Source organism: Candoia aspera, chromosome 1 (genome assembly GCF_035149785.1).
Source record: "Candoia aspera isolate rCanAsp1 chromosome 1, rCanAsp1.hap2, whole genome shotgun sequence".
Lineage (NCBI taxonomy): Eukaryota > Metazoa > Chordata > Lepidosauria > Squamata > Boidae > Candoia > Candoia aspera.
Window position 1 is genome coordinate 218,264,631 of NC_086153.1, and position 27,744 is coordinate 218,292,374.

Consider the following 27,744-nt stretch of genomic DNA (forward strand, 5'->3'; position numbering starts at 1 on the left):
CGTATAGCATCCTAAATGGGAGGCAGGTCTGAATAATTGATGCTTCTGCATACTGAGAAAACCCAGCCATGGTGTTAACATACAGTACATTCTGAATCTAGCTGTCATATGATTACAGATGAAATTCCAGGGAAATGATAAGGTCTTGTGTTAGACTGACTTGCAGGAGCTCTCCTTATTTTATGCTTACTCAAACTTTCCTAGGATGATACAGTACATGTAAGAGATGGACTCCAAATCCCATTAACTCCATTAAGGATATTGGACTAGGAAGTAAAAATAAAAATCCTGAAAGAAGCCATAGCAAACCACTTTCATAATTGTCATTAAGAAAACTACAGAAAGGTGTCCCCATAGTCCCCAGGATTTGAGCTCAAATTTCTTCTAGCAGGAAAACTAGGAGTGTATAATTTGTATAATCAACCCTCCTCCCCCCCACCTTTCTGAAGTTAGGAGGCCATGGCCCTACTAATCTCTCCCTCTCCCCATGGTAAATCTGGTCATTCTGAAAGACAGTAGCAGGAAACCCAACCCATTAATGCTTAGTGCAATGAGAATCCATCCAAGGTCTCAAGTCGTTTGTGGCTCACTTTGGCATATCCCATGATCCCTGCCAATTGGGGCTTATTCAACAAATCATAGCCTAGCTCAATTGTTAATCATTGGCTTGTTCATAATTATGCTAAGCCATAATGAGGCATGCTTGGCTTCTGTTTAGCAGGATGCATGAACCCAGCCCCGAGTGTCCTTTCAGAAAATCATTCATGCATTATACAGTACTGCAAAAGGGTGGCAGTTACCCAGCACATGGAGAAAATATAAAAGCCAGTCAGATATGTTAAACAACACATACATACAAGAGAGATAATCACAGGAGTGTGGGTTTGGCCACAGATACACTGCAATGCATCTTGGAGGTAGTGTAGTTTATAGTGCTGTGTAAAATGGCTGGCTTTTCAGTAAATCAGTCGAACACCTCCGATAAGCCATGGAAGTCTTCATATTCAGGATCTGAAGATTACAGTAGCCCAAAACTACCCAGTCAATGTACTGTCTTAGGCTTCAAGTCCCATCATCCTCATTCCACATGCTGTCTGGAGGAATTAAGAACTCCAAATTGAAATCTTGCCTACCCCTCCTGAGGAAGGCTGTTCTAAAACACCATTTTTTTTTGTCTCGGATCTGGTTGAGGCTTGATTGGTACGCCCGGTCCACCAGATACGGCCCGAAGATGAACTCCAGAAAGGTCGTTAGAAGGGACGAATCCAAGTCAGGCTGGGGTGAAGAATACTGTTTGCTGAGCCAGCCAAAATGCACGCCGCGGAAAAGCCTGGCAAGCGCCTAAGGCTGCCCCGAGTAGCTCCGGATTTACGGCGCTGCTGCGGCTGGCGACGCTGCGCTCTTCGTGGAGGCTTCCGCTGGACCCCCTCAGCCTCTGGCCACGGCCAGCAGCAGCCCCGGGGGGGAAATCAGCGGCCGGTCTTCCTCCCACCCCTGGCGGCGGCTCTCCCCCACGGGCCCGGGCGAGCCGCGTGACGCCGCAGAAGGCGAGGCCAGCCTGGGCGGCTGTCTTGCTCAAGCCCCGCCTCGCGTGCACAGCTCGCGCCCTCCTTGCGCGGGGAAGCAGGTGAAGCGGAGCTATGGCGACCTCCGGGAGCTGCAGTGGGAGCGGCCGCCAGCCAGAGAGCCGCTCCGGGAGCAGGAGCCCGCAGGCCGGCGGCCGGCGGCGGAAAGGCCCTGGCGCCTTAGCGACGGCCTATCTGGTCATCTACAACGTGGTTATGACAGCTGGGTGAGCGAGCGCCGGCGCCCCCTTGGCGGGAGGGTGGGCGCGAGGAAGGGCTCGGCTTCGGTGCGCGGAAGGAGGGCGTGTGTTGGGCCGGGTTGGGCCGTTGCTTCTGATGGAAACCAGGAGCCGCTCTGCCTCCGGGGGCTTCTCTGGCTTCCCTTCCCTCGGTATAAGGGCTGAGCCTTTGCTCTCGCGAAAGGGTCGCTCTTTTGAACGTGCCTCTTCCTTTACCCGGGCAAAGGATAGAGACGCATATAAGCAAGCGCTCCTTGCCTTTCGGATCCTTTTCGTAGATCTGGGCTCAACACCAAGGACCCCTGCATGGTGTTTTAGCAGGAAATACTTTTCTTGGGAGAAGTCAAAGGTCACCCGACAATATGCAAGCTTTCGCTTCCCCAAAGAGCTTCGTCGGGTATCATAATGTTTTTTTGCGGTAGTATTGGATGTCGAAAGTCTCGAGTGTGCATTTAGTTCTCGGAGGAGATCATGGAGGCTGAAGCGTTCGGATTATGGCTTTATTAGGTGCTGTGAGCGTTTCAGCTTGTATCTCCGGCGAGCCATAAACAATTCTCATGTTAGAAATACAAAAATCAGCTGTTAGGGATAAAACTATTATTAGAAAAAACACACCTTTGGTCGGTGGGAAAAAGTAGAGAGATTAGGAGGTTTTTATAGTAACAAAGCTGGAAATAACTGTAAGTGCACCTGATTTTTGGGGGGTGGGGGGCGGAATCATTTGAAGTCTCCGGTATAGCATTGTGCTGATGAGCACTGGGCATTTTCCGAAGAAATTCTGATGATGTTTTGGATTATCTGGGGAATACCTTTTTTTTAGCTCCTTAAATTGATTGGGGATATTTCATCCACCACCTTTCTTAAAACATCACTTTAATAATATAAAATATGCATGTGGCATGTTTGACTGTTAAAATGCAGTTCTTTGTTTGCCTATAGAATTTCACTATGCAAATGATTATTGGACTCTAATCATAATAAAACAACAGTTGGAATCTGATATGTTTGGGGTGAATTACAGATTTCTGTGTTACAACAGTACATGCAACACTAGGGTGCCAGGATTGAGCATGCATGTGGAAAAAAACATTTGGAATATGTAAAGTGTGTGTGGGTTGGTTTTTGAACTCTTTATGTCCATTCTGGATGCCAGTGGGCTGTCTTTCAGCATAACCAACATCATTTGCAACCACTTTTTGGATCATATCACCTTATCACTATATAAAGAAAGAGAACAGCCAAAAGGATACTCAATGATCATTGGTATTTTAGAACTTATATTTAGTTTGAACTAAAGCATAATTTATTTGCATGTGGTGAGGAACTGCAGATGCTGTTTCTCAATTAATGCTGTTGCCCTGCTAGTCCATGCATGTAATACACAGGACAAAAACTAAGTGGGAGTTTTTGGAGAAAGAATGAGAGTGAGAAAACTTGATCTTGAGCAATCATTCTCCTCAGGCTCTTTCCTTTCATCCTTTATCTGATTACCTTTGCCTTATTTTCTGGGTAGGTGGACATATTTCAAAGTCTGGGACTGCAGTTGCTCCCATATTTTATAAAAATGCCAATGCAGAAATTGTTGTAAGTAAAGATAAATCTACAAGCCAGTACTTTATTTTTCAGCATGCCAGTTTTCCATTCAGTTTATTTAAGCAATATGTAAAAGAAGGTAGAACATGAAGCTTCATGGACAGTTTATAACTGTAGGCCTTTATAACTGTAGGCCAGAGGTACTTAAAAGGAAATGTCTGCGAGCACCTTAGTGACCTCCTGACCTAATTCCAGCTCTCATGTGACTTCCACAATTCTGGTGATTCCTGCAAGCCCTCCGAACAGTCACTCATGCCCTGGTCATCTCCCATATAGACTATTGCAATGCGCTCTACACGGGGCTACCCTTGAAGAGTATCTGGAAGCTTCAGCTGGTCCAGAATGTGGCTGTGCACGCAATTCTTGGTGCCCCAAGATCAGCACAGGTGATACCATTGCTACGCAAGCTGCATTGGGTACCAGTTTGCTTCCAGGTCCAATTCAAGGTGTTGGTTATTACCTTTAAAGCCCTACATGGCATGGATCCAGGTTACCTGAGGGACCGTCTCATTCCCATAACATTGACTCGCCCCACCCGGTCATGCAGAGAGGGCATGTTACGAACCCCGTCTGTAAGAGAATTCCGTTTGGCAGGATCCAGGAAGCAGGCTTTCTCTGCAGTGGCTCCCGCCCTCTGGAACATTCTGCCCCTGAAGGTGAGGCAGGCCCTTCGCTCCCGGCCTTCCAGAAGAACCTGAAGACTTGGCTCTGCCATCTCACTTGGGGTGGGAAGGGGAGTAGTTATTCCTGGGGGTAGCTGGCGCCTTAGAGCTCTCCTCACTGATCTCTTATGGCCACTTAGATTTTATTTTTATTTTTATATTTATATCTGGTAATTGTATGTATATTTTAAATGTTATTTGTGGTTATTGTTTTAATGTGCTAGTTTTATTGTAAACCACCCAGAGTCCCTCTCTTTGGGGGAGATGGGCTGTGGCAAAATGTGATTGATTGATAGATAGAACAAGACCTACCAATGATGACCTAGAACTTTCAAAGAGAGTGCAACACTCTCTTGCCCCCAGAGGTGAGGCAGGCCCCTTCACTCCTGACCTTCCAGAAGGCCCTGAAGACTTGGTTCTGCCGTCTTGCCTGGGGTGGGAAAGTGAACAACCATTCTTGGGGGTGGCTCGCAGCCTAGAGTCCCTCCCACCAGCTTGGATTTTATACCCTCTTGGATTTTATATTTATTTATTGCATTTTATAATAATTGTGATGTTTCTGGTTTTATGAGATTTTAATGTTTATGTTTGGAGTTTGATTTTATTGTAAACCGCCCAGAGTCCCTCTCTTGGGGGAGATGGGCAGTAATTAAATTTGAATAATAAATAAATAAAATAAACACCATTCAGAACTGGGTGAACAACTCTGGCTAGAATTTATTTCCCCATCAACAGTTTCTGCCTTGTCTGTATTAAGTTTCAGTTTGTTCATTTTCATCCATCCCAAAACTGTCTCCAAACTTCTAGAGCTCTGCAATTTCCCGGGGATTAGTAGATGTTTGTTAACGGTAAAGCTGTGTTTCAGTAACACATTGTGAAAGTGGAAGATGAAAGGTCCCCTGTGCAAGCACCGAGTCATGTCCGATCCTTTCGCAATGTTTTCTTGGTGGACTATAGAGCAGGGTGGTTTGCCATTGCCTTCCCCAGTCGTCACCTTCCCCAGCAAGCTGGGTACTCATTTTACTGACCTTGGAAGGATGGAAGGCTGAATCGACCTGAGCTGGCTACCCAAGAATCCAGCTTCCGCTGGGATCAAACTTGGGTCATGGGGAGAGTTTCAGTTGCAATACTGCCACCTACCACTCTGCATCACACGAGGCTCAGTAACACATTAGTGATACTGGATAGGATAGCTTCCTCTAGCAATTTTATATTGATATCACAAAGTAGTAAGTAGGCTAAAGAGGTAGAATTAAACTCCCCAACATCAGCTGAATACAGTCTGCTGTAAACTCAAGTTCCAAGTTGAAGAAAGCTGGACTAAAGCCAGCACAATTTCATGCCTCCTAAATTTCCATGCATTGCCATAAATAATCCATGGGTGTGACTAGGTTGGTTCATTATGAAGTTGCTAAATAATTCACATAGTAATTTTAAATGAACAGTATAGGAGGGGTCCTGGTGTAGTGCCCATTGATAAGGTTATGCCTGCAGACACCCATTTGTTTCCAGGTCCTACCTGTTTTGTTTCATTTTGTTTTGTTTTGTTTTTACCAAAAGGCTGACATGCTGTAAAACAATGCATAACACCAACTTTATTTCTAAGAATATAAGCCCTTGAAGCATATATAGTTACTTGGTAAGTCTCATTGGATCTACTGGGTCCTAGTAAAGAGTAGCTAGTAAAGAAGTAGTACTATAGTTTACTTGATGGCATGAACCTGTGCTTCATTTCTTTGGAGACACTTAATATTGCATTCCACTCTTCATACAACATTGCATGACATTGTCAAGCTTAGTATGACAGCTCTGTGTTTGAAAAGTGAGGGAACAATCATCAGTTGATCAAAACTAAATGGCTTTAGACTCAGTTTTATTCCTGATCTGCAGTTAATACAGGTGCTGTTTACTACCATTTAAAATATTTGAAAGAAGCTCATTTTTAGCTGTGCAATTGTAACTGTTAAGACTGTAATCTACAATTTTCTCAGCAACCAGACTGGTAAAGTATATTTCTATCTCAGTGGAATATAATGCTGAATACCTTATTTTACGAAGTTCTTATGTAAGGAGGAAGCACAATTTTAAGAAGTTTTTCCCCATATTCTTTTGCTCTTAAAATAATTTCATAGTATCTGTGGCATGGGTTATGGAGAATGCTGGCATTTAAAGAAAAAAAGGTTAATGCCATTTAGTTTGGCCTGTGTTGACAATAGACGCCTCTCTGAGTCAAAACCATTAACATCACAGTGTGTTTCTATCTCTTTTCCTTCTAGGTGGCTTGTTATAGCAGTTGGTTTAGTTAGAGCATACCTTGCAAAGGGTAGCTACCACAATCTCTATCATTCAATAGAGAAGCCTTTGAAATTCTTCCAGACTGGAGCTTTGCTTGAGGTAGGTGTATCACAGGGAAAGTGTCTTTCTCAGTGTTACTTCACACCCTAGGCATTTCAGCTAGGTCCTGTTCTGTAATGCTGGATTCATTACCATCCCTTTTAAATGCATGAACTGTTTGCAAGTCAAGATTTCTATCAAATGAAGAAAAATCCATTTTTATTTGATAGAATAACAGGCATAATAATATCAGTTTCAACAAAGAAAGATTGACAAACCATGGAATTACTATTTTCAAGTGACAAACCATGGAATTACTATTTTCAAGTGAACATGTTTTCTTTGAAATTAAACTTTAGGCATTTTACATAATGGGTAAAAGTGTCAAATTAGAGACCCTTCATGCTTTTCCATTACTGTATAAAGAAGAGAAGAAATCTATAGTGAGCGAGTTCATCTGACCTGAGAAAATTAAATTCTTTTTAAAGGTGATTCTGATATCTCAACAGTAATTCACATAGCTGCCACATCTTCCCACTTGTCACTCACTTCTCTTTCCAGTAATGCACACAGAGAAGAGATTGCTTTATTTCATGGAAGATACTCTGATCCCATTTTCTGATGAACGCTCCCAACGAAGAATGAATATTTGAGAGTCCCAGCAATTTAACAGAGATAAAAGGCAGTCTTCCTCTAATAACAGCTAGCTTTCTGAAAGGTGGCTTCCCAACACAGCAGAATTGTAGATGAGAAATTTAGCCATTGAACAGATGAAAGTTGCACAAAATTATTACTGAACAGATGAGAGATGCTCATTATGACAAAAATGGCTGGTGGCAATGCTATTTAAAAACAATGTTCTTAGTCATAATATAAGATGCTGTTGAAATAAGAAAAAAGTGTTACAAATGTCAGAAGTCTTAATTATTTTTGACTCTTTTTTTAGATCCTGCACTGCGCAATAGGTAAGTTTTTAAAATATTTAATATCTCCATTTTGGAAGGCAAGGAGGGAATTCTGCTAGTATCCTCTGCTCAGTCATTTAAAGGAATAGCAGCTATATACTGCATGGTATATGTCCAATTTCTCAGCATTTGGTTTTTCTTGTTTCTGTTTTTAAAAGTAGCATTGAACATGCAAATGTACAACTGTTTTCTCAGAAGTAAGTATTACATGTTCAGACTAACAAAAGAATTTGTTTCAAGGTGTTATATTTATTGCTCGCATAGAGATATAGCCATTGTCATGGTGATAACTATTTAATAATAAAATATTGGCCTAATTCTTCTTCATACTGCTTATGTAGTAGCTGTTGGGTATGAAGATTAAAGTTTGCGAAAATAAAATGCAGCATTTTGGAGCAGTTTACTTCCAAGTTGAAAATTTGGTCCAATCTTCTGTTCTTCTGGCCTTATTACAGGAAAGCCAAAGTGATCCCCCCCCCTTTTTTTCCCCCTTTTAAATGAACACACTATTTCTTCTGCCACAGGGCAGAAATAAGCAAGCTTAGGCTTTACTGCAGCTAGGTGGGGCAAAAAGTCCTTTTGCAGGACCTCTGAGGGTAGGTCATTCTCCTGGGTCAAACAGCCAAACAGGGATTGAGACCAGTAAGGTGGTAAATCCAGAGGAGAAGGAAGACTCAGGGTCAGGATATTCACAGACAAGAGCTGGATTTTAACTAAGTTGTCCTCATCATTGTCCAAAGGGAAGGAGTTCAGTCAATAAGCCAGGCTGAACCTCCACCCAGTCCACAGCTGAGACTCATTGGGTAGTAGTCTGCTCTCCTCTTAGCACTCTCATGCCTTTTGGCCAGCCTCTGGATCTCTGCAGTTCAGTTCTCTGGCCTGGATCTTCATGAAGCACCTCTGCCTCAGGCCAAGTGGCTGAACGTCTGAGTTGCTGTTAGGGGAAACAGATGAGGGGCCCTGTGAACTTGTGGGGTCCGTCAAAGTCGGAGCGGGGTTGCTGGCTCTAGTACTGCTGGAATATCCAGCAAGGAGACTGCTGCCATCGATGGTTCTGGCTCTACTTCTTCCCTATCCTGTTCTGAAGATGCATCCCTTAGTGGGTTCAACACTTTTCCAATCTCTAGTAAGGCAATCATACCACCCAAGTGGGGGAAAAGGTCTCCTTGGTCATGGCAGAGGAGATTGGATAATATATTTACCCAGTATCTTGTATATGTTATACTTTTGTTTGGTTTATATCCCATCTTCTGCTCTGGTGAGCTCTCAAGGCAGCTAAGAAAATTGAAAATAACAAAGAAATTGAAAAAGTTAAAAATATAGATAAAAAACAACAGTAGAATAAATACTAAAATCATCCAACCGTTAAAATCCTGGAGAAAGAGATGCATGTTTACCGATTCCATAACCACTGAAAGAGTGGGAGTCAAACCCAACTGCATAGATTCTGGAAAGCATTATTATAGCTCCATTATGATTATGGAGTTGGGCAGCCAGTAAAGTTAAATTTATTATCATCATCATCATCAATACAAAAATGAACTATCTGTACATATGTATCTAATAACTAACGACAAAGTCTAAAGCAAAATTTGATTATGTTGATGGAGAGAAATACAGTCTACAGATAAGAACTGATATCACTTTACTAGTCTTAAATTGTATTGATTTATAGAAAAACATGAGTTTTATACATGAAAAGCATTCGTGTATTGCCTTTTCTAGAGTTATTAATTAGTTAATGTTATTCAGGCATTTCAGTAGAAGTGTTTGAATTTTAATTATAGTCCCCTAAACAGTCATTGTATTGGTGTCATGAAAATAAAATTACTGGGGGGAAAACCATAGTTCCTTCATCAGTCAAAGGCAGTTGAACATTCACTAGTCATTTATTCAGATCTGATATTGTCCCTTTACTATCTGAGATAAGTGCTATTTCAGAAACAAGAGTTAGGTGTTGAGCAAAAAATGTCATTTGATAATGCTGTTCTTGTAATTGTCTTAACTGGGTGATTGTTTTCTTCTGTTCTTGGCACCAGCATCTAGGAATCTCATACAAGTATGTTATGTGGGACATAATACCCTCTGTTATTTTATCTCTGGCATCTGATAGTCAGAAGGGAAACTAGGCATGTGTTTATCAGTTTTATCACATGAAAATCATAGTTTGGCACATTACAAGGTCAAGCCATAGCAAACCTTGGGTCTCCATTGTCTGCTCCAAAATTCAGCCATGAGGAAAATTTTGAAACCAATAAAAGAATATTTAACAATCTATTAATATTAAAAACATTAAAATTATTTTCACAACACTGTCCCTTTCCAAATCAGGTTACTATAAGGAGTGGGGGGTGATTAGCTTAGTAGCTGAGGATATGTATCAAACCTAAATTGTCTTTACAGGGATTGTTCCTTCTTCTGTTGTCCTGACTGCTTTCCAAATCATGTCAAGAGTTTTTCTGACATGGGCTATAACCCACAGTGTAAAAGAGGTAAGTTAAAATTGGACTATTTTATGAGTTTTCTATTCTTTTATCATGAGCCTGCTGTGTTCTCTGTGGACATCACTATATAATCTATTTTGCTGGTATCAAATGTGTATATAGAATATGATGTGCAGTAAAGAAATCAATTCTTCTGTTGCTGTTTAACATTGTACTTTCAACACCTTGGGCATGCAACTTAAAATAAATTGCTTGTTTCTATTACTTTTTGGTAGCCATTTTCTTGTTGCCATTTAGTAGACCTCAAGTGAGATTTAGTAAGCTTGCAGAGAACTGGGCGTCTTACTATCCAGCTCATTATTTGGAAAGGTCAAAACAATCAACATTCCCATGAATAGTTACATTTTATACTTAGGTTTCATTGGGCTGTCACTGTGTCCAGTTTTACATAACCCCAAGTTATTATTTATTCGATTTACATGGCTTCCCATCTTGTCTAAGCGACTCTGGGCAGCTCACAATAAAAAACCTTTTATTAATAAATAAATATCTTTTTATGTAAACAAGTTTACAATTTCTAAGTAGCACTTTTGTTGCCCTTTTTGGCTCAAAGGAATTGCAAGTCTGCCTGAAGAATTGAGAGGGGATCTGTTTTTCAAAACCTCAAGCAGATTTGATGTAGATACCATTGGAATACACTATTCTAGTACTAATACAACTTAAACATATAATTCGAAATAATTGTAATATCTTAACTATAGCATAGTAAGAACTAGACTGTAGAACATCAACATCCAAAATTAAAACTTTAGCTGTTATAGATGTAGAATTTAATCTAATTGATTGACTACCTAAGCAGCCCGGGCTAGTTGAAAGGCACATAAATACTATTTTCCTTGAAAAAATAGTTACTTGCATTCTTATGAAAATACTTCTTTTTTTTTTTTTTTTTGAAAGGCTGTCTACACACCTGAGTTCTATGAACAAGTTCAGCTGTTGAGGATTTTGTAAGATACATGTGGATGCATGAAGAGTGTTGTTTCAGCTCTTGCTTAAATCTTCGAGGTGTTTTTCAAGTCCTTTAGTGAGAGACACTTAATAATTTTGTTCAGATTTCTCTTGAGTATAATTTTCAAACAAGACAAAGCTATCTTAATTTATGTTTTGTCAGTCTAATGAAGGGATTATTTGTTTTGGTCTCAAAGATAGGATAGCAGATTGTTCTTAATGTTTCCTTGTAGGGCTTTCTAATCTTTAGCTCCTAATATTAATTGCATGAGTACAGTGATGTTTGAAGAATGTGCTTGCTCTTATTACTGAGATGATAACATTGTTAACTTGTCCTGTTTTTTTTTTTTCTTTTAAACTTGAAATTCGAGAAAAACTACCAAGGTTTAATTTAAATCCTACTTTCTTACATTTCACTAGCGAAGATAAAAGTGATTCAAAGATAGCTGTGCCTGGTGTGATTGCCCTTTAAATCAGTATTGGCAAGCAGACATGTGAAATAGAGCCAAAAGTTTATGTCATGCCAGATTAAGGCAATGTGCCAGCATTCAAGGGTATTACATAGTAGCTAATCAGGCTTGATTATATTTTGTTTTCTTGAAGTGTCAGGCATTGCTTAACTTTCAGATCTTTACATTCTCATGATGTTTAGTTGGGGGAGAAAAGCTTAGTTTCCAATACTGTAAAGCTCTTACTATGAACAGTAATATGTCATTAGCTTTCTGGGTATTAGTTTGATGGGCAATTTATGATTCATAGGGCAGAATGAACCCAAAGGACCTTATGATTTTTAAAAATAGGACAGAGATTTTACAGATTTAGTCTAGCTGTAATCTAGCCTTTACAACTTATCTGCTTAGGAAAAAAAATCACTTGGTATTGCTGAAAGACTCAAAAGCAGATGAAGTAAGTCTCCCGTTCAGATGTTACTGATAAAAACTTCCAATCATAGCTGCGCATGTTGATAGTTTGCAGTGCTAAGATTATTGTCTCTAATTAATACGGATTATTGATGAGATTTTGTTGGGGAGGTTATTGAGCTGAACAAGTTGACAGCACCCTTGATGAAGTAGATCATCTGGACCTTTTCATTCAGGGCACTGGTTCAGGTTTGGTATGGAGGCAGCATTGGTCACTCTCTTAGATTACCTCTGTCAAGACTTGGATGGGGGTAGTGCATCCCTCCTGCTCATTTTGAACCTGTCAGCAGTTTTTGATATCTTCAACCATGGTATCTTATTGGACTGTCTGCAGATGTCTGGAATAGGGCATGTTGTTTGCAATGGTTTTTCTTCTTCCTCAGTTCTTCTTCTTCCTTCCATCCGCTGGTGGGAGATGAGAGGTTGGCTCAGTGGCCCTTGATGTGTGGGTGCTCTAGGGGTCACTCCTCTGTCCCCTGCTATTTGAAATCTGTATGAAGCTGTTGGAAGAGATCATCTGATGGTTTGGGGTTTGGTATCAATTGAGAGAGAAATGCTGTTAACATTTCCCAGTGCCTGGAGGCTGTCAGGGTCTGTAATAGAATGTGAGAATGACCTTGGAAGATGGGGGAGTGGGGAGTTGCTGCCTAGGAAGCGATCAAATAAAAGGGGGAGGAGCCCACAACTGTGTAATGGACAGAGGAGGAAACTTAGAAAGGATCTACCCTAACTGATCAGGTGGTAAAAAGGATGGTGGGAGATTGGTACTTTCAGACTCATCTGGTTGTTTTTCCTGTCTGGTTTGCCTGGAAGAGCTGACAGAATCTGGATGGGAATAGACTGAAGTTGAACCCTGGTAAGTCAGAGTTGGTGTTGATACATCAAGGTTCTTTATCACCACCAGAGTTGTTACTTGATGAGCAAGCACAACCTATCAGGGAGCAAGTTCACAACTTAGGGTCCTTCTGGACTCATGGCTCCAGCTCATGTGCCATTTGTGACCCTACCTGGAGCAGGAGGGCCTGGATATAGCTTATACCCTCATCACCACCCAATTGGGTTGGACTACTATAATGCTAGAGATTTCTTGGAAACCACAGTTGGTCCAAAATGCAGCAGCCTGCATACTTAATGGCTCCCAGTGTCATAAGCAAATAAGACCAGTTTTGCCAGTAGTTTTCCAGGTACAATTTAAGGTGCTGATTTTAACCTATAAAGCCCTATATGGCTTGGTGCCCAGATACCTGCAAGATTGCCTACTCCAACCAGTACTGGCCTGACTGGTCAGATAAAAAGGAAGAAATTGTTATTCATCATACATTTTTGGGGGACAGAGCAGGAAGGCTCTGCCTTTCTGTGACAGCCTCCCAGTAGAGATCAGTCTAACCCCCTCCTAGTTGATGTTTTGGAAGCTACTAAAGACAGTTGTTTCGGAGACCCTTCCCCTGATTTTATCATGTTGTTTTTAACTACTATTTTTATTGTTTTCCTTCTTATGTTTGGTGGGTACTGTTTTATTGTTCTTACAGTGACATTTGTATTGTGGATGTTTTAATTGATTTGTGTAAGCTGCCAGGTGACTTTTTGATTAAGATGGGATAGAAATAAGTAAAATAAATAAATAAAGTTTAAGGTTTGATAGATTTATTGTTTTTCGTTATTCTGACAACAGTAAAGAACAAATTCCCTACTTATGACTATTTTTGAAAGAAAAGATATTTGTAATCTGGGGTAAGAGAGAGACAAAGCTAGCTATTGGTTGTGCTTGGTGGGATGGCTGTTTCATTTTAAGCTGTGAGTTATTTGTCAGTGTAATAGCATTAATTATTTCTAATAGCTCTGATACTCTTATTAGTTTTGAATGATGCTGAAATGACTGGTTTTCCAGTCATTAGGCTGTTTTAAGTATCCATTGTTTAGTTCATTATTCTTGTCAGTGGCACATGCCCAGTAGATGGCAGTAGGTAACATAAGATGTACTCCTTTAACAAAATTATCCTATAATAATAAGAGTCTAATACATATGATATGAAATGTACTGTCTGTAGTGTTGTATGAAGTTTTTAAAAATTTAATAGCACAGAGGGGAAGTTTTAAGTGCAAATAAAAGCTTTTTTTCGGTAATTACTAGCAATGTGAGGGATTTCAATTAAGATTATGGCAGGAAAGTTAAATCTCTCCTCCCTGCACAATGCAAAGTTGATGTAATGATGCTATAATTGATGTATTTAATACTGCAAGAAATTAGGACCTGTAATCTGTTAATTTACATATCATTTCTGAAAATGTGGGTGTCCCCGTGAACTGAATTTTTTGTCAGTTTCTTTTTGTATTGTTAACAGCGATGCCATGTGCAACAGCAGTAACTGTTGATTACTTTAGAGCAGAGTATTCTTCTGACCATCACAGTGGTACCATCACTGAGTGTTCTTCTCCGGCAATGAAATTGTTCTAAAAGCGTTATTCTTTATTCAAAAGTTACCACTTGGCTACTTGGGTGACATCATTTGGGCTATTCTTTCATAGAGAACTGTTTTCAGAAAGCAGCAGAACTGTGGAGGTAAGATCCCATCTATCTCAAAGGCATTTCATTTGTCTTCTCTGCCTTGGTAAAGTCCATGTATTGGAGTCTTGTCTGCATTGTCAGATTTTTACCTTAGAACAAACACCTCATCAGCCCTATTGTGTTGGTACCAAGCAATACTGTTCCTCCCTCAATTCATCCCTCCATCCACCTTATTCTTTACTATCCCAATGATTTGGTGAGACAAGCCAGCTATAAATTCTGCTCCCCAAATGTCCACTGTATTTCAGAGGGAGAGCTGTGTGATCAAGCTCCTAGAATAAGTATTTTCTGAGAGTCGGTGAGACAACCTTGAGAACCATTACATAAGCAAAGAGGGCTGAAACATTCCCTAAATCCCTGGGAAACAAGATTATATTTGGAAGATATTCAGGCAGGCTCCTGAAGCAAAGCAGAATACAATAACAAAATTTTCAAGCCTGTTGGTACCTTACCTTCTCTCTATGTTGGAATAACATACAGTACCAGTGAACCTTGTTCCTTCTGTTGAAACAACTCTTGTTTGATTTTTTTAAATATGGACAAAGTGACCAGTTGTTTCCTTATTGCATAAAGCAGTGTCAGAGTTTCATCTACATCAAGAACTGATTTCTTCCCACAGATGTTTAATACTCTACAGCTCTCCCTGAGTGGTTTCTTCATGCCCTTGACATTAGGAAGTCTGTTGCATTTTGTGTCAGCAGTATCATATCCTTTTTTAAAGAATCTGCACTTGTTCATGTCCTATGTTAGCACAAAGCAAGGTACTTCAGTTTCATTTCAATGTTTTAAAAAAGAATGATGGCAACTATTAATCTCTTCTTTGATCTAGCTGAGTGACTGTGGATGTTCAAGGCCATTTACAATGGTGCTTAAAAGTTTGTGATTCCTTTTGAATTTTCAATATTTCTGCATAAATATGACCTAAAATGTGATCTATTCTCCACACAAGTCCTAAAACCAGATAAAGAGGACTCAATTAAACAAATGAGTCAAAAACATTATATTTGTTCATTTATTATTGACGAAAATGATTCAAAGCTACGTATTTTTGTGTGGCAAAAGTAACAGGGGTACCCCTCTTGGGCAGCAGTAACTCAGCTAAACATTTCCGATAAGTGTTGATCAGTCCTGCACATTGGCTTGGAGGAATTTTAGCCCATTCCTCCATACAGAACAGCTTTAACTCAGAAATGTTGGTGGGTTTCCCCACATGAACTGCCCACTTCAGATACTTCCACCACGTTTCTGTGGGATTAAGGTCAGGATTTAGACTTGGCCTTTCCAGAACATTAACATTCTTATGCTTTAACATATCTTTGGTCATACATCTGGGGTGTTTTGGGTCGTTGTCTTGCTGCATGACCCACTTTGTCTTGAGCTTCAGTTCACGGACAGATACCCTGACATTTTCCTGTAGAATTTGCTGGTACAATTCAGCATTCATAGTTCCATCAATGATGGCAAGCCATCCTGGTCCAGAGGCAGCAAAGCCATGATACTGCCACCACTGTGTTTCACAAATGGGATAAAGTTCTTATGCTGAAATGCAGTGTTTGCCTTTTACCAAACATGACACTTTTCACTCAAGCCAAAAAGTTCTATTTTGGTCTCATCCATCCACAGAATATTCTTCCAATAGCCTTCTGACTTATCCACATGGTCTTTTGCAAACTGTAGATGGGCAGCAATGTTCTTTTTGGAGAGTAGTGGCTTTCTCCTTGCAACCCTACCATGTACACCATTATTGTTCACTGTTCTTTTGATGGTGGTCTCATGAACACTGATGTTGACCAGTGCAAGAGAGACCTTTAGTTTCTTAAAGGTTATACTGGGTTCTTTGAGACCTCCCAAAGTATTACATGCCTTGTTCTTGGTGTGATCTTGGTTGGTTGACCACTCCTGGGAAGGATAACAGTGGTGTTGAATTGCCTCCTTTTGTACACAATCTGCTTGACAGTGGACTGGTAGAGTCCAGACTCTTTGGGAATAGTTTTATAACCTTTTCCAGTCTGGTGAGCATCAGTAACTGTTTTTCAGAGGTCCTCAGGAATCTCCTTTGTTCAAGCCATGACACACTTCCACATACCTGTGTTGTGAAGATCAGACTTTGATAGTGAATACCCAGAATTCTGTTCTTTGAATAAGGCAGGTCCTCCCACACTCACACCTGATTATCATCCCATTGACTGATACACCTGACTCTAATTCCTCCTTCAAATGAACTAATAATCCTAGAGGCTCACATACTTTGCCACACACAGATATGTAGCTTTGGATCATTTTCCTCATTAAATAAATGAACAAGTATAATGTTTTTACTCATTTGTTTAGTTGGGTACTCTTTATCTAGATTTAGGCTTTTGTGGAAAACAGATCATGTTTTAGGTCATATTTATGCAGAACTATTGAAAATTCAGACAGGTTCACAGACTTCTAAGCATCAATGTACGTGGGCTTAGCAGCCTTTTTGAGGGCACCCTTTTGTCCAAGATCTGTCAGTCTCCTAGTTTCAGCCTTCCTAATTAATTTGGCATTATCAGTTGAGTCTTCTGTCTCATCAAGATGCAATTGGCAAGGCTCACATTTTTTTTTCAACTATTATCCTAGCTGTCCCCTTCTTTCTGGTAGATTAGCTTGCTGATCACTCGTGTGTGAATCACAGACACCACCATGTTTCTTCAAGTGGTGACCTGTAAGTTCATACAACCCCCCCTTTCCTCCCTGCAGAGGACTGTCACTATGCAATATGTTCACGCATGCAACTGCAGCAAGTCCTCAAAACAGAGAAATGGCAACAGTTCTGCCTTTACTTAACATACATTGTGGGACAGGATCCAATTCCTTTCCTGATTTCCTAGACTGTGGAACATTCTGGATAGGTTATTACACAGACACAGATACAATATATGTGAAGTCACAGATGATAATTTGAAGAATCACATTTACAGATAAACAACCAGTTCTTGGGTTTTTTTTTACACCTGAGCCACTGCATGCAAGTGTGCGGTAATTCCCCAAAGACAGAAAATGTCACTGATCTCTGGTCCAAAGATGTAACATTCTCCTAATCTTTATCCTTTTCTATAAGTTAAGACAAGACAGAAATAGATTCCAGATAAAGCTTTTATTGTGCAATTGCCTCTAATAGAAAGTTTTACAGGGGCTCTTAAGAATATTTTCCACCTGAACCTTCCTTTTATTCACCTACTGTTTCTCTGCTTTCTTACTATAGAAAATCTGTTAAGGAAGCAAAGATAGAATGGCTGCACGGTATCTTTTTGACTGGTATTGCTAGGAGCTGCATTCATCTGAAGTCACCCAGATTTTGAATACTTTCTTTACAATGTGTTACATAGACTCCTTCCTTCTGCTGCATTTGCTGTCTTTTAATTATTTCACTTTAGATTAATAACAGAAAGTTCATATTTGAAAAGCAAAGACTCATTTGTGTAACATTTTCAATTTTCTAAAATTAAAATACATAGTACTAAGATGTTGCTTAAAAAATGAAGGTGCAAAAGAATATAATTAATCACTAAAGATTCTGTTTCAGTGTTGATAGTTGGGGAAGGCAAAATCAGTTTAAAACTACCACTTCAAAAGTGGGTTGGGTGTAAAATTAGCATATGCCTGGCAGCTCCAATCATGCTATTCAAGAGACAGTAGAGAAAGAGAAAATATTAAATTCTTAATTAAAATGTCTGCTTCTACAAAAACAGGACATTTATGAAATTATAGTATAGAACAATTTAAGCTGGCAGTACCCCTTTGAAGAAACAACTTTATGCTTTTAAACAGTAGCATAATAAATTATTACACTGACAGTAAAAGTGGAAGTTAAATGCTGCCTCCCTTCTGTCATGCTCTCTATATAGACAGAATATTGTAGGATATATAAGGGGAAAAGTTCCTTACCCCAAATGTGGTAAAGGAAAGAGCCCTATGTTTTCATTTAATTTACCTTCCAGCAATGTATGGTTTGTACTTACCACTTCTCTGATCATAAAACGGGAGGGATATAAAGAATAGGAAACATTGCAGTATGTATTGTCTAGCAAAACTGTTTGTATTTGCATCGGTTTTGCACTTAGGACTACCAGGTTGTAAACAAAACAACTATTTTACATTTTACAGAAGTAAGAGCCCAATGCATTTGCTGCCCTAATGGTATGGGAGCCATAACAGCTTGGTGTTGTGGTCATGTGAGAAAGCTTCAGGCTAGCAGGTGTAGAAAACTCAGCTGTGGAAAGTAAACAAAATTTAGTCTCCTTCCAGGTGGGCAGGACTTCTCATTATTGTGGTAGCACAGGAAGGAGCCTTTATTCTGCAATCCTTATGACATTACTGTCACATGAGTACCAAAATCTCCCAATCTCCACCTTTTGGGAGCCATTGGTGTAATTTTATCTTTTGGGAGCATGTCATAGATGGTCAGAGAAAAGGCTACCATAGAAGGGTCGTCCATTCAGAAATGGGTCTCACGGTGGATGAAGATCATTCTCCAGTAGGCAGACTGATGTGTGTACTTCTTGCCACCCTCTCTAGCCCTCTTTATCAATCCCCGGTTTACATTTGCCTTTTTTCTGAGCAGGGTGGCACATTTCCAGATGAAATACAAGGTTACAGATCTCACAATTTTTACTTTTCAAGAATACCTATGTGTGCACTGTCAAATTGATGAACCTTTTTGAAATTAATTTTAATTGTGAGGGTGTGTGCTTTGCATTACAGCGTATAGCTCTTATATTACTTTTTAAAAAATCAATCTTTTAAAAAATTAAGAAGTAGAATGAAGTAGTAGGCCTAGTGAGCACCAAGGGAGATGTCTGTAAGCATGTTGGTGGTCATCATTAGAGAAGTAATGATGTAGTATCAGAAGTATCAGTAACTGTGATAAAGACTATGCACCGATTGTAGACTAATTCTGTACAGTTTGGAATGGCCAAAATCTGAGAAATATAGAAACCTGTTCTTATTTCCTCATGTTCTTCATGTACTTCCTCAAAACCTGGAGCTGACTGTTTTCTGGTTTAGGGTGAAACAGTTTTCAGATCCTGATCGGACAAGGGAATTGTTCTGCCGTGCATATTTGAGTAGTTAGTTACTATAGGTATTCCTCATTCAGCAACTGCCTCGTTTAGCAACTGTTACATTATGACAGTGATGAAAAGTAACTTTATGACCAGTCCTCACATTTACAACCTTTGCAGGTCTGTAAAGCAAAGGAAAGCTAAAGTAAGATCATAAGCACAGTCGTAGTTTCACTTAGTGACTGCTTTGTTTAATGACCAAGTTCTTGGTCTCAATTGTGGTTGCTAAATGAGGACTGCCTGTATTAGAACTGTTTTCCTCAGTGTGTCAATGGCAAGGAAACTGATCATTATTAAATTTGGAGGAGTTTTCTTTTAATTTTTTCCATTTTACTCTTACGTTATGATAAGTCACTCAGAATGTTTTTGGAACTGAGTGGTCTATAAATAGCAAAAATAAATAAATAAAACAATGGCTGCTAAAGAGAACTTTTTTTCCAAAGTAGTCATAGGTGAGAATCTGGTCATAAATACTTTTTAAAAAGTGTCATATGACTTGGACCATTCTGGTTATATGTATGGATTGAAAAAAGTAATTGAGTGGTCTGTCTTGAGCTCTTTTTTTAAATATTTAGATGTTTTTTTGTTGTTGTTTATTCGTTTAGTCGCTTCCGACTCTTCGTGACTTCATGGACCAGCCCACGCCAGAGCTTCCTGTCGGTCGTCAACATCCCCAGCTCCCTCAGGGACAATTCCGTCACCTCTAGAATATCATCCATCCACCTTGCCCTTGGTCGGCCCCTCTTCCTTTTGCCTTCCACTCTCCCTAGCATCAGCATCTTCTCCAGGGTGTCCTGTCTTCTCATTATGTGGCCAAAGTATTTCAGTTTGGCCTTTAATATCATTCCCTCAAGTGAGCAGTCTGGCTTTATTTCCTGGAGGATGGACTGGTTTGATCTTCTTGCAGTCCAAGGCACTCTCAGAATTTTCCTCCAACACCACAGTTCAAAAGCATCTATCTTCCTTCTCTCAGCCTTCCTTATGGTCCAGCTCTCGCAGCCATATGTTACTACGGGGAACACCATTGCTTTAACTATGCGGACCTTTGTTGTCAGTGTGATGTCTCTGCTCTTAACTATTTTATCGAGATTTGTCATTGCTCTTCTTCCAAGGATTAAGCGTCTTCTGATTTCCTGACTGCAGTCAGCATCTGCAGTAATCTTCGCACCTAGGAATACAAAGTCTTTCACTGCTTCTACATTTTCTCCCTCTATTTGCCAGTTATCGATCAAGCTGGTTGCCATAATCTTGGTTTTTTTGAGGTTTAGCTGCAAACCAGCTTTTGCACTTTCTTCTTTCACCTTCATCATAAGGCTCCTCAGTTCCTCTTCGCTTTCAGCCATCAAAGTGGTATCATCTGCATATCTGAGATTGTTAATGTTTCTTCCAGAGATTTTAACTCCAGCCTTGGATTCCTCAAGGCCAGCTTGTCGCATGATGTGTTCTGCGTACAAGTTGAATAGGTAGGGTGAGAGGATACAGCCCTGCCGTACTCCTTTCCCAATCTTAAACCAGTCTGTTGTTCCGTGGTCTGTTCTTACTGTTGCTACTTGGTCGTTATACAGATTCTTCAGGAGGCATACAAGATGACTTGGTATCCCCATACCACTAAGAACGTGCCACAATTTGTTATGGTCCACACAGTCAAAGGCTTTAGAATAGTCAATAAAACAGAAATAGATGTTTTTCTGAAACTCCCTGGCTTTTTCCATTATCCAGCGGATATTGGCAATTTGGTCTCTAGTTCCTCTGCCTTTTCTAAACCCAGCTTGTACATCTGGCAATTCTCGCTCCATGAACTGCTGAAGTCTACCTTGCAGGATCTTGAGCATTACCTTACTGGCATGTGAAATGAGTGCCACTGTTCGATAGTTTGAACATTCTTTAGTGTTTCCCTTTTTTGGTATGGGGATATAAGTTGATTTTTTCCAGTCTGATGGCCATTCTTGTGTTTTCCAAATTTGCTGGCATATAGCATGCATTACCTTGACAGCATCATCTTGCAAGATTTTGAACAGTTCAGCTGGGATGCCGTCGTCTCCTGTTGCCTTGTTATTAGCAATGCTTCTTAAGGCCCATTCAACCTCACTCTTCAGGATGTCTGGCTCTAGCTCACTGACCACACCGTCAAAGCTATCCCCGATATTGTTATCCTTCCTATACAGGTCTTCCGTATATTCTTGCCACCTCTTCTTGATCTCTTCTTCTTCTGTTAGGTCCTTGCCATCTTTGTTTTTGATCATAACCATTTTTGCCTGGAATTTACCTCCGATGTTTCTAATTTTCTGGAAGAGGTCTCTTGTCCTTCCTATTCTATTGTCTTCTTCCACTTCCGCGCATTGCTTGTTTAAAAATAATTCCTTATCTCTTCTGGCTAACCTCTGGAATTTTGCATTTAATTGGGCATATCTCCCCCTATCACTGTTGCCTTTTGCTTTCCTTCTTTCTTGGGCTACTTCTAGTGTCTCAGCAGACAGCCATTTTGCCTTCTTGGTTTTCTCTTTCTTTGGGATGTATTTTGTTGCTGCCTCCTGAACAATGCTGCCAACTTCTGTCCAGAGTTCTTCCGGGACCCTATCTACTAAGTCCAGTCCCTTAAATCTATTCTTCACCTCCACTGCATATTCCTTAGGAATATTAGTGAGCTCATATCTAGCTGATCTGTGGGTCTTCCCTAATCTCTTTAGTCTGATCCTAAATTGTGCAAGAAGAAGTTCGTGATCTGAACTACAGTCAGCTCCAGGCCTTGTTTTTACCGACTGTACAGATGTCCGCCACCTTTGGCTGCAAAGGATGTAATCAATCTGATTTCGGTGTTGTCCATCTGGTGAAGTCCATGTATAAAGCCGTCTCTTAGGTTGTTGGAAGAGAGTGTTTGTTATGCAGAGTGAATTGTCTTGGCAAAATTCTATCAGCCTATGTCCTGCTTCATTTTGTTCTCCCAGGCCATACTTACCTGTAATTCGAGGTGTCATTTGACTGCCCACCTTAGCATTCCAGTCTCCTGTGATGAAAATAACATCTCTTTTAGGCGTGTTGTCCAGTAGGTGCTGCAGATCCTCATAGAACTGCTCTACTTCAGCTTCTTCAGCATTTGTGGTTGGGGCGTATATTTGGATCACTGTGATGTTAGATGGCTTGCCCTGAATTCGAATTGAGATCATTCTGTCATTTTTTGGGTTGTATCCAAGCACTGCTTTAGCCACTTTACTATTAATTATGAAGGCTACTCCATTTCTTCTGTGGTCCTCTTGTCCACAGTAGTAGATCTGGTGGTCATTTGATGTGAAGTGGCCCATTCCAGTCCATTTCAGTTCACTGACGCCCAGAATGTCTATCTTTAATCTTGACATCTCACCAATAACCACATCCAATTTGCCCTGGCTCATAGATCTGACATTCCAGGTTCCAATGGTGTGTTGATCCTTAGAACATCGGATTCGCCGTTCACCACCAGCACCGTCGGCCGCTAGCCGTCCTTTCGGCTTTGAGCTAGCTGCGTCATCACGTCTGGGGCTAGTTGAGCTCATCCTCTGTTCCTCCCCAGTAGCATTTTGACCATCTTCCGACCTGGGGGTCTCACCTTCCGATGGTATACCGACATATCTCTGGTTGTACTGATCCATTTAGTTTTCACGGCAAGAATACTGGGGTGGGTTGCCATTACCTTCCCCAGGGATCGCATTTAGTCTGACCTCTCTGTCATGACCTTCCCATCTTGGGTGGCCCTTCACGGTTTAGCTCATGGCATCATTGAGGTGCTCAAGCTCCAGCACCACGACAAGGTAACGATCCTTTGCTGAAGAAATATTTAGATAGACAATGAAAATTGCTTTTCTAACTCGTTTTTTTGGAATGGAATAAAGTAGTCAGTTCTGGAGGGAGAACTGTGGTGGCTTTTTAAAAATAAAGAATAATGAATCAGTGTGATTGTATGTGCAAAGCTTGAGCTCATCGGAATGATGGTTATCCTTAAGCCTCATGCTGCCTGATTCATATGGAATGATGCATTTGCTTTGGGTGGAAGAATATAAGGACGGCTTGATATTTTAGATTATATATAATTTATTTTTGGCTCTCAGCAGCTGCATTTATCGTTTATAGGTGCAAAGCGAAGATAGCATCCTCCTTTTTGTGGTTGCCTGGACGATCACCGAGATCATCCGTTACTCTTTCTACACCTTTAGTTTACTAAACCACCTTCCTTATCTTATCAAGTGGGCCAGGTAAGGTGATTAAATAATTGATAATTACCAGTTTAAGAAACAGTATCGCAGTGAAGAAGGAGAGGAAGAGAGAAACAGGCTTTTCATGTAAGGAAAGGGCTTAGTAGGGGCATGAAAACTTTTGGAATTTGAAGCACCTATTTTGAGCATGAAAAAGCGGTTTCAGATGTGAAATGTTTGAATATTGTAAATGTTTTGCAAGAGTTTCAAGCTCAGAGGCAGAGTGTCTTCACAGGTGGTCCTCAGATTACAACCACTCGTTCAGTGACCATTCAAACTTGTGACAGCACTGAACAAGTGGGGGGGGGGAGAAAGACAATAAGGTTGGATCAGTTTTGCTTAATGAGACATGTACATGAATGCTTGGCGGGGAGAAGAGAAGTTGCAGCTGGTTATTGGAATCAGTTGCTTCCTAATTTAGATCACACCCCTTCATTGCGGGGTGGGGGGTGTCATAATATTCTGTCTCTCATATTCAGAGAACTAATTGATGATGAAGAATTACATTTTTATTTAACAGTAACAATTAGTAACAAGTACAGCTTCTAAGGCTATAGCCTGTTAGTATCATTTATAAGCTGTTTCTGTTTAAAGGTATTCCATACTTTTTTGCAAAATAGTTAACTGTTTGTCAAGGGCCACCAATGTCTCTCTTTCCTATACACTGTCTCCTTTTCCTTTCATTTTTTTTCTCTGTCAAATGATTCTTTCATTTGCCTTCATACTTCTCTCTCCCATTTTTCTTTGTTTGTCTCCTCCTTCAACTGTCTTGCTATTTTTGATTAAGGAAATGTCCAGGAAATCCTTTGCAGAATACTACTGAAGCAACAATCTATACTTATATTACGAAGCAGTTCTGTTTGTTTTGTCTAGGTGGTCCCATTGTTTTTAATGGGGTTTTACCTAAGTAAATGTATATTGGATTACAGCCTAAGTTCCTAGAAATGAGAAAATCGCAGTTTATTAAATTTATCTTTGAATATTTTATCCCCAGACAAGGTATAAGTAATCAGTTATAAGCAATTTTATATTAATTTGGATATTAAATGTGCACATCTTTAGGTCATTGGGATTTTGGCCTGATAAATATGCCTAGAATTGCTTCTCTGATTTTTATCCCTATGTGAATATTTGTTTTGGTTTTGTAGGTATACTTTGTTCATCATACTATATCCAATGGGAGTTACTGGAGAATTGCTCACAATATATGCTGCTCTGCCCTTTGTCAGGAGATCTGGTTTATTTTCTATTAGTTTACCAAACAAATACAATTTCTCATTTGATTATTACACATTCCTGATCCTGGTTATGGTATCTTATATTCCAAGTAAGTGCAAACTCAGTTAATTTTTTCTTGCCTTGTGTGTATCTAAAACAATTTGAAAACTTTTGGTGGTCTTTTGATGTTAAAGATTTGTGTGTTTGGTATTCTAGAATAAGCTTGCAAAAAACCTGGCAAGATTATTTTCAGACCTTTCGTCTAGGAGCTGAAAGTGACGTGTTCTACGGTTCTTCCTCCTCGTTTTTCCCAATCAGGATCCCGTGTGATAGACACACTGCCTGGTCCAGTCATCCAGTAAGCTTCCCTGGCTGTGGGTCAGCTAGAACTAGAACCGCAGTATCCCAAGACTGAGTTCTTCACCTTAACCATTATACCACCCGGGCTCTCTACATTTAAGGTTATGACAGTGAACCTAAATGTACAGATCTTTTATTTATGGAGGGTGCTTCTGCTGCAATTGTTATGATGACGATCATCTGCTAAAACTCAGAACTGTCAGTCCTGTATGGAAAATCTACATATTTGCTAAATATACAAAACTTTTCATTAAACCCCTCTTTCCTGCATTTCATTCTAGCAGCTTCCCACCTTAGCTGGTATATACAGGTTTCACAGTGGGCTCTTTCTCACAGCCCCATTAATGTTTTTCCCTTCCATCATTGAGAAGGCAGGAAAGCATGTCATTTTCAAAGCTAATGACCCCCTCCCCCAGCATTATTTTAACCCATACCTCAAGGGTGAGGCCAGTAGGAGCTAGCTGCTGCTGCTGCTAAAGGCAGTGCTGTCCAGCAGGAGATTCTGATTACCCATTTCTGGCTGGTGTCAAGAATCTCTCCCTCTCTTGGGGCCGTCTTGGTACGGTGGAGTTAATATCAAGTTAAATAAAAACTAATATCGACTTTAAAATGTTATATTGATTATAACTATTGAACTAATTAGGAGATAAACCTTGGAATGATAGTTCCTATCTTCTGTTGTTCACCAGAAACAGCACCTTTGCGAGACTGTTCTCCCTATAGTTTTAGTTAGAGGAGTTTCTTCCTCCCCGGCCCCCATCCGCGCACGTGTTATATAATATAAATATAACTTACATAAATATAAGTGAGGGCAGCCAAGGAAAGCAAGAGACTGGCGCTGTGGGAGGTGGGGACAGGCTACACAGTGCCTGAGATTGGCTGGGTGGAATGTAGCCATGGGCTGCACAGAGCTGATCAAGGAGAAAACCTGCTCTTCGTTGTCCACAAAGGAGATGGATCAGTATGTCCCTGCCAAATGAAGGGAAACACAAGCTGCAGAAGAGAGGTGTCCAGCCTTTCTAGCAGCCACAGGAAATGGCCAAGGAAGCTTGGAGCCCTGCACTGGATAGGAAAGGGCAGTCCTGCAGCGGATAAATTGAAGCCCAGCGGGTCACTGACCCTCCAAAGCGTGCTCTTCCATGTGACTTAGAGTGTTCGTGGGAACCACACCTCTTTTGTACTTGCATCATGACTTCACACACAAGTTTGTAAAGCTTGTGATACCATGACACCAGCTCTATCATTTTGACAAAACCTTCAGTTGCTGCAGACACCATGATAGGAGATCTTGTTCTTGTTCCTTCTGGAACATCACTTTTCTGCTGAATCACCTCAATCCAGTCAGCCTGCTTCAAAAGCAGCTTGGCACCAAGGTTGGAACTGCATTGTGAGGATATGCCCTTAGTAAGCAGTAAGCAGTCCATCTCAGAGCCAGGGCCAGGAAGCTATGTGGATGAGCCCATTGTCAAGTAGTGTGTCTAATTTGCCTAAAACTGGAAAGTAATAATTGGTACACTGATTGAACAATGAAAGCTGCAAATTTCATTTTGCTGTTACTAGAAGATATGTCTAGTATCTTCTATATCTTCCAGTGTCTAGAAGAAGAGAGCCAGTTTGGAGTAGTGGTTAAGGTACCAGGCTAGAAAGCAGGAGACTGTGAGTTCTAGTCCCACTTTAGGCACAAAGCCAGCTGGGTGACCTTGAGCCAGTCCCACACTCTCAGACATACAAAGCAGGCAAGGGCAAACTGCTTCTGAAAATCTTGCCAAGAAAACTGTAGGGACTTGTCCAGCTAGTGGCCAGGAGTCAACACTAACAAGAAGGAGAAGAAATGTTATCAGACAGCCACCATTCTTATTGTATTGTTTGAAAGGTCAGATTTACAGTGCCCAAAGAAAAGTGAATAATAGAAAGAAAAAGAAGCAGAGGAACGAAAGAGTGGTTAATTTCTGAATACTTAAGTTAGTAGCTGTTGTTTTATTTTTGCTTTGTTTTGTTTTATTAACTAAATAACTTTGTGGGGGGGTATACTAGGACTAAGTAGGCATTATCTGTACTTTAAGTGTACAGTGTGCCATAGAGAAAAAATTCAGTAAATTGAATGTTGAAATTAAAGGTGTTCAAAGGAAAAAATAAACATTTAGCCAACTAGTATTTTCTGAGTAGGTTTTTTTTTTGTAGTATATTTGCAAAGACCAAAAATACATGTTTTGAGACACCAGTATCTTTTTGTAGGAGACTTTGACTATATGAAAGTAATTGAAATGTGCACAGATAAAACTCCTGACTTTTAATTACATAATTCTATTCTGTTTTTCAGTCTTCCCTCAACTGTATTTTCACATGCTACATCAAAGAAGAAAAATACTTTCTGTTACCGAAGAACACAAGAAATCTGAGTAACTCCAACTTCTATTTAGAGCTATACACACATACGTGTGCAAACAGAAACCTACCAAAACATGTATACTCAATCCAAGTTAATAAATAATACAGAGTATTATTTTGAGAAAGTCAAAATAAATAAGTGATCAACTGCTAAAAGATTACTAAA

At 40.2% G+C, this 27,744-nt stretch overlaps 1 protein-coding gene across 1 annotated transcript; it reads left to right on the forward strand.

The window, feature by feature from the left end:
* Positions 1-1,596: 1,596 nt before the first annotated feature.
* HACD2 (3-hydroxyacyl-CoA dehydratase 2) lies at positions 1,597-27,744 on the forward strand. Its single transcript, XM_063288783.1, has 7 exons — positions 1,597-1,792; positions 6,336-6,453; positions 7,340-7,358; positions 9,762-9,850; positions 23,491-23,612; positions 24,761-24,939; positions 27,511-27,744. Exons 1-7 carry the CDS (start codon positions 1,641-1,643, stop codon positions 27,591-27,593), a joined length of 762 nt encoding a protein of 253 aa, XP_063144853.1. The 5' UTR covers positions 1,597-1,640; the 3' UTR covers positions 27,594-27,744.

What these genes read in the sequence shown, in the direction of transcription:
- HACD2 (XM_063288783.1), top strand. Translation starts at nt 1,641, where the DNA reads ATGGCGACCTCCGGGAGCTGCAGTGGGAGCGGCCGCCAGCCAGAGAGC. An exon ending in TAACCCACAGTGTAAAAGAG is followed by an intron (nt 9,851 to 23,490) that starts GTAAGTTAAAAT and finishes TATCGTTTATAG; the next exon opens with GTGCAAAGCGAAGATAGCAT. An exon ending in TATCTTATCAAGTGGGCCAG is followed by an intron (nt 23,613 to 24,760) that starts GTAAGGTGATTA and finishes TTGGTTTTGTAG; the next exon opens with GTATACTTTGTTCATCATAC.